The sequence below is a fragment of the Ceratotherium simum genome, chromosome 17, assembly GCF_057802395.1.
Source record: "Ceratotherium simum simum isolate JZ-2026a chromosome 17, ASM5780239v1, whole genome shotgun sequence".
NCBI lineage: Eukaryota > Metazoa > Chordata > Mammalia > Perissodactyla > Rhinocerotidae > Ceratotherium > Ceratotherium simum.
This window is the reverse complement of record NC_141916.1, coordinates 15,578,827-15,585,787: the sequence shown is the minus strand read 5'-3', so window position 1 is coordinate 15,585,787 and position 6,961 is coordinate 15,578,827. Positions and strand designations below refer to the sequence as shown.

General features: G+C 54.5%; 1 protein-coding gene across 1 annotated transcript; it reads left to right on the top strand.

Moving 5' to 3' along the window:
- Positions 1-1,635: 1,635 nt before the first annotated feature.
- Positions 1,636-6,109, top strand: HOXC8 (homeobox C8). Its single transcript, XM_014786558.2, has 2 exons — positions 1,636-2,089; positions 3,469-6,109. Exons 1-2 carry the CDS (start codon positions 1,654-1,656, stop codon positions 3,759-3,761), a joined length of 729 nt encoding a protein of 242 aa, XP_014642044.1. The 5' UTR covers positions 1,636-1,653; the 3' UTR covers positions 3,762-6,109.
- Positions 6,110-6,961: the final 852 nt, after the last annotated feature.

Genomic DNA, 6,961 nt, shown 5'->3' with positions numbered 1-6,961 from the left:
TGCAAGGTAGCACGTACAGTATGTATGTATCCTGAGTGTGCCCCAATATTGCCCTGTCACAACCTCAAACGCTATGGGGGGGAGGACCAGAAAAATCATTCCTGTTCCTCTTCTTCATTCATATGCACACAGCACACATATCCACAGCTCTCTCACTTCCTCCTTTTTCTCTCTGTCTGTGTTAAGCCCACATAACTGTACACACTTATGGCCAGAGAAGGGTGCTGATGGACTAAGGTTCTTTTATCCCTTAGAATTAACTTGAATTTACGAAGTCTTGGGGATGGGGGAACCCCCCCAGAGAAAGTGTGAGTAAATATTTAAAGAGTATCTGTTGACAGTTCGCATCCCCATCCTAGCCTGGGCAGCCTGCTTGGGAAAGTGGGGGGTGCGGTGAAGCCAGGGGGCCCCTCCAGGCCAAGATGGCATTTTCTATGGGGTTAGGGCATGTGGGGACAAGTAAGGGGCCTGCTCCAGTCCCCTCCAACAAAGATGCAAGTAGTTTCCCAAGAGGAAACATCCTGGATCAGCCCAGCCAGAAGCCAGGGACCCGCCAGCTGCCCTCTCCTTCTCTGTCCCCACAAGCAGCTTTGCTCTCAGAGCTCCCAGCCAAGCTTGTGGCCAGTGCCTGGGCTTCCTGCCTCAGGCAGGAGCTGGTGTCTGAAGGGGCAGTGCAGCTCTGACTGGGTATATGGAGCGCCTCCCACCTCTGGCCCTCTGGTCTCCCCACAGTAGGCAGGCAAGAGAATCTGAAGGATCTAGTGAAGACAGGGCAGCTTCCCACTTGGGGAGGGGCAAGAGACATGGAAGCCTCTGATACGTGAAGTAGTGGGGGTACCAATGTGCTTGCTCCTCCTCACAGTCCCCAGACTTAAGGACCTCCCTGGGGAGCCCATCTTTGGGGTTAGAGGACCTGCTCTCTCTTGCTGCCATTCAACCCCCTCGAGGGTCTTATACCTGTTGAGGTAACCTGAGCTGACCTGCTAGCTCAGGTATCTGTCTCTGGGAGGAAGGAAAAGAGAAGGGGGGGAGAGGCGCCTTCAAATCTGAATGCGCACCTTGGAAAAACTGGCCCCAGCCATTAGCTGGGGCTGGCTCACCCCCACACACACACATATATATACCACACCCTCCATCCCTCCCCCTGCCACCCCTCCCCTTCCTCCAGGTCCCCCCAGCCCTGAACCCCTCAACCCCCGCCATCTCTTCCTTCTCCCTCTCTCTCTCTCTCTCTCCCTCTCTCTCTCTCCCTCTCTCTCTCTCTCTCCCCTGTCTTCATGTCGTGGATTGATGAACGCGAATCGCGTGTAAGCGCCGCCACCGCCGGGAGTCTGAGGAATTCGCCTGGGCTGTTAAAGGAAAGAGCTAAGTGAGGGAGCGCGAGCTCTACCTACCGACAGTGAAGAGCGCCGCCGCCGCCCGCTCGCCGCCGCCGCCCGCTCGCCGCCCGCCGCCCGCGCCCAGCCCGGAGCTGCGCTGAGCCGGCGGCTCGGCACCAGGCGCCCCCCACCCGCCCACCCAGCCCCAGCCCCAGCCCAGCCCCGGGGAGCCGGCCGGCCCGGGGGTCGCTCCGGGGGGAGGGGAGTTTCGGGGTCCCGGGCGGGGGAGCCGTGAGCCAGCGGGGAGGGGGCCGCGGGTTTTCATGTGCCCAGCATGAGCTCCTACTTCGTCAACCCCCTGTTCTCCAAATACAAAGGCGGCGAGTCCCTGGAGCCGGCCTATTACGACTGCCGGTTCCCCCAGAGCGTGGGCAGGAGCCATGCGCTGGTGTACGGGCCCGGCGGCTCGGCGCCCGGCTTCCAGCACGCCTCGCACCACGTCCAAGACTTCTTCCACCACGGCACCTCGGGCATCTCCAACTCGGGCTACCAGCAGAACCCGTGCTCGCTGAGCTGCCACGGAGACGCCTCCAAATTCTATGGCTACGAGGCGCTCCCCAGACAGTCCCTTTATGGGGCTCAGCAAGAGGCGAGCGTGGTGCAATATCCCGACTGTAAATCCTCCGCCAACACTAACAGTAGCGAAGGACAAGGCCACTTAAATCAAAACTCGTCTCCCAGCCTCATGTTTCCATGGATGAGACCCCACGGTGAGAAGCCTTTTCTCTTTCCCCCTTGGTCTCCCGCGCTCCGGGGTCTTCCCCCCTCCCTTGCCTCCTTTTTGTCTGCCCTGGCTTTCCCTCCTGGGTTTGGGGTCTCTCCGGCCCCACCCCCGTGCCTGAGTGGGTTTCTCGAGGTGGGGAGGTTCAGCAGGGGGTGGGACTCGGGTCTTGCCTGGGTTGTTTGGAGGATTGGGGTGAAGGTGGGGGGAAAGGTGGTGTCTGGGTGCAAAGGGTTAAAAGTCGTTTTCTCCACCTCTGTCTGTCTCTCTCTCTCTCTCTCTGTCTCTCCCTCTCACCATCTCTAAAGTCAAAGTTGGGGAGGTGGCTGGGAAGGGGCCTCGAGGACCCTGAGGTTATCAGCCTTTGGAGCAAACCAGTTTCTCCATAAGGCAGAGAGCCTCAGTCCAGGACAGTGGCCAGGCTGTCTTGGGGCGAAGGGAGACCTCTCTTTCCCTCCCAAAGCTGGATCAGAGGGTGGCAAGACCCCAAGGACAGGTGCTCTGGCTCTCTGGGGTACCCATTGCCTCCTCTCAGAGAACTAGCCTTGGGGCCACAACCCCAACTTTGCTTTACTTCCCTCAGTTGGAGAGAAGAGAGGGAGCCAGAGAGGAGAAAAAAAGAGTGCTCGAAAGGAGAGAGGCCATGCAGATTGGAGGGCTCTGAGGTCCTGGGGACCCTGGCCAAGTTGCCCCCAATCAAAGGCTTGTGGGGTCTCCCTGAAACCCTCAGAGTAGCTCAGGTCATGAGCCCCTCCAGGGGTGGCCCCTCATGGCCCAATTTCGAAGTAAAAGGGGAAGCGAGAAAGCGACAAGTTCCAGCGGAGATGGCCCGTGATTTATTTGCTGGTCTCCAGTTAGCAATCAGGCAAAGCCGTGATACATTCCAGGAGATCAATTATTTTTCTTCCTGGCAAAGCACTAGGCAGAGAGATTCAAGGAGGGAGCAGTGAGCTATGCCCCCTCTTCTTATCCCCAGACCATTTTTTTCTCTTTTGGAAACAGACTCTGTCCCCTGCCCTGCTCACCAAATGCCACTCTGTACTTGTAAACAAAGCTGTAAGGGCCAGTTTCCTAGGACTTCAGGCCTGGGGAGACTCTGCAGGGCTCCCCTGGCCCCTGCTACCCCCCAGTTCCCATACAGACCCCAGTTCCTGCCCCCACCCCCACCCCACCTCCCAAGGTGAAGCCAAACCAAAACAAGCTCCCAAACTTTCCTGCCCTTTCCTGCTTTCTGCTCTAGCCTTTTCCACAGGAGGGAGGGGAACGGGTGGGGGGAGACCAGAGGGGGGACTTAGGGGGAGGAAGATTGGCAGGGGAAAGCCGAGCCCCCACCAAAACATAACGAGCCTGGGGTTCTGTTCTGTCCAGCTCCGGGGCGGCGCAGCGGAAGGCAGACTTACAGCCGGTATCAGACCTTGGAACTAGAAAAGGAGTTTCTCTTTAATCCTTATTTGACACGAAAGCGCCGGATTGAAGTCTCTCATGCCCTGGGACTGACTGAGAGACAAGTGAAGATCTGGTTCCAGAACCGAAGGATGAAGTGGAAAAAGGAAAACAACAAGGATAAACTGCCCGGAGCCCGAGATGAGGAGAAGGTGGAGGAAGAAGGAAATGAGGAAGAGGATAAAGAAGAGGAGGAAAAAGAAGAAAACAAGGACTAAGCAAAAAAGAGATCCCCCCCACCCTTTAGCAACTCCCTTGAAGTTTCGTTTTATGGTAGCGGATAAATTGAGAAGTTTACGACTGTCATTTGCTTTTATAGAGAATAGAATGACGCTCACAACTCTACCTACCTGTCAGATACTCGCAGCTCTGGTTTTATTACCTTTGGACTTCCCCCGATCTTTATTTGTTTGGGGACTGGAGGGGGGAGACCGAGACACAGCGGAAAGTTCGGTGTCTCTGTCTCAGTCGTTGCCCCACCACACACACTTGTCCCTCCCCCCACCCTCGGAGTCCTGCCTGGATTTTAAGGTCTGAGACAGGGCCTGTATGCCCCCTCTCTCGGCCTCTTCTTGCCACACTCCCACCTCCCTGCCTTTCTGGTATTTATCATAGAGGGGAGCCCCCTCAACATGCAGAAGACTCATGGCTTTGTTTTTATGCTAGGGTTAGTGTATTAGATTTACTATTTTTCAAAGGAAAGGAAAGAAAAAGTAAAGGAAGGAAGGAAAGGAAAGGGAAATTGTTTAAAGAAATTAAAAAATGATAGCAAGGAATATGCCCTCTCCCTGCCTGGGACTCCCGGCTTAGAAAGACTCCCTTGACTTCCTCTAGGAACCTGATGGAAACCTTAAGGAGATGTGGGTCTCTCCCCTCCCCGCTTTCCACGGGGTAAATAGGAGCCTCCAGTGCTGAGAAAATCCTACCTAGCCATCCTATGGTCACTCGGGCCCCTGCCTTCCGCCCTTGCGCTGTCTGATTTCTGTCCTTGGGCCCAGCTTCCTCTGAGCTGTATCAGTGCTTAGCGCTCAGAACTCACCATAATCATGAAAATAATAATAATAATAATAATAATAATAAATCTTTAACATACTACCTAAAGGGAACCTGCAATAATCTTGAAAAAATAGAGAAATTTTTAAAAATCCTAATATGGGAGAAAAAAAGAGAAAAAATTAAAAAAAAAAAAGAAAGAAACCTCCAACGTATTTTATCACTACCTATAGAAAGAAATCCTGCTTTGAGAGTATTCGTAATGCGGTTTTGTTGTCGTTTGTTGCTGCTTATTTCACTAAGAAAAACCCAACAACTGAGACTGCCTAGCCCGCCGGTCCTGTGCGCTTTTATTGTGCTTCTAACCCCAGTAGAGTAGAACTAAATTGCACTGAATGTATAGTTAACTCTGTCTTGAATTCTCTGTTTATGCAATGTGCTCGAAAGAAAAAAACGTTAAAAATATATCTATAATAATAATTTTTGGTCATTTGTCTTTATGTCCAGCTATGAATGTAGATTTTGTGTCCCAGCAGCCCTGTTCCTGGTCCAAGTACTTTGTATTGTATACGTGAGTCATAATAAAAAAGAAAGGAGAAAAAAATATTTGAAGCTGGAATGACTTGCTCTTTCTCCAGTGCCCCCCCTCCTTCTCTACCCCCTTTCAACATCCTTATCTTTCCTTCCCAACACCCTGGAAAGGTCTCCACTGATGTGACTTTGGGGTAGGCGGAACTCACATGGAGAGGAGCCTGGGAGTTGAGAGGACAGGCTGGGCTGGCAGGGCAGGTGAAAGGGAGGGAGGCGCAGAGGAGGAGGAGGAAGAGCAGTATGGTCTTAGGAGAACCTTGGCTCCAAACAAAGTTTGGGTTTCTGGATGCCAGGACCCCAGTGGGAAGAAAGCATCTCCCCGCTTATCCACCTTCCTCCTGCTCAGCCCTGGGCTGGGCCCAGACAAAGAACCTGCCCCCATGCCCCTCCCGCAGCTAGGCCTTTTCCTTCCAGGGCTGAGGCTGCAGATGAGGCAGTGGGGTTCTTTCTGATCTCCACATGCCCCTCGTGACAAACCCTTGGCCCCCAGCACCCAGCACTAGAACAGGCGGCCTAGAGGACTTGGCTGGAAGATGCCTAAGGGTGGGGGCTGAGGAAGCTTAAGCCTGGGGGAAAGGAGAGAAGGGGAAGGTGAGTGAGCTGGTACATCAAGCGGCCTGGGTCCACATTCTGAAATTCCAATTTGGCCAGCACAGAGCCACCTCTGTCACCCAGCCCACTTGCATCTGCTCCAACCTGTGTTCTGGCTGTTTCAAGCTCACTCCCGGCTTCACCTTGGCAATTGGGCAGCCTGCCCTGCCCTCACAGTGCTGGCCATTGGCCTGGGGGGGATGGGCCTGCTGAGTGGACAATCCCCACCCCAGCCACAGCAGGGTAAGAAGAGTCTTCATTGGACTCCTCATTCCCCAAAATAAGGGGTGGAAACCTAAGGGACACAGGGGGTTACGGGGTCTCTTATTCACCCCTAGAGGGTCCTACACTGTTTATGCCAGGAAGATTCTGGTCAAATAATACCAAATTCCAGAGATACAAGTCATCTGACTCAGTCAGGAGAAGGGGAAAGGGGAGGGGATGGGATCTTCTGGTCTTAAAAACCAGACCAGACCCCCAAAGACTGAAATGTTTTTGAGGCCAGATCTTTCTCTCTCTCCCGGTCACTGATCTTCCCAGACTTAGGCCCAGGCCGACTCTTGTGTAATTTCACCAGTGTCTGGGTCCCTGGCTCACACGCAAAGTGGTCCTGAACACAGGACTGGGTCAGGCATCGTTGATCGGAGACTCCTGCAGCCCGAAGGAGGCTGCCGGTGGGAAGCACAGGCTGCCGGCAGCCGGGAACAGCGTTGAGCAGCTTTGGGGGAAATCTTTACGAACCTGGGGTCCCCGCTGCGAGCCGCGGCACCAGCCAGGTAACGCAGTTTGCTGCGCGGGAGACACCAGCTACCCACCCGGGAGGCCCGAAAAGAGAGCATTTCACTCCGACCTCCGGCCTTCCCACGGGCATCCCCTCCAGACTCCGAGGGCCGGCTGAGGGCGTTTCATTTTTAAATGGGGAATTATGATTGCTATTAATAAAAATCGCTGGCACAGTAGCAGAGTGGGTTGAATCCTACACTAAGTGTTTCTGTAGGACCTCACCGAATTTTCCCCACACCAAATATGCCATTCATCCCTGGCCCTACTCAGCAATGCCCGTGGCCCCAAGCCCGGAGTCGGAGGGCGGGGTGCGTCTGGCGCCCGGCATCGCTTGAGATGCGAAGCATCGGGTGGGCCAGACCAAGGGAGCTCCAGCCGCCCCCTCTTGCAGCACCCACTCCCCCATCCTTTCCGCCCACCGCCTCTGTTTTCTCGTTTGGAGAGAAAAGGAGGTAAAACC

Bases quoted from the DNA above. Each gene is read 5' to 3' on its own strand.
- HOXC8 (XM_014786558.2), top strand. From the start codon at position 1,654: ATGAGCTCCTACTTCGTCAACCCCCTGTTCTCCAAATACAAAGGCGGC. The intron at 2,090-3,468 runs GTGAGAAGCCTT...TGTTCTGTCCAG, and splicing joins TCCATGGATGAGACCCCACG to CTCCGGGGCGGCGCAGCGGA.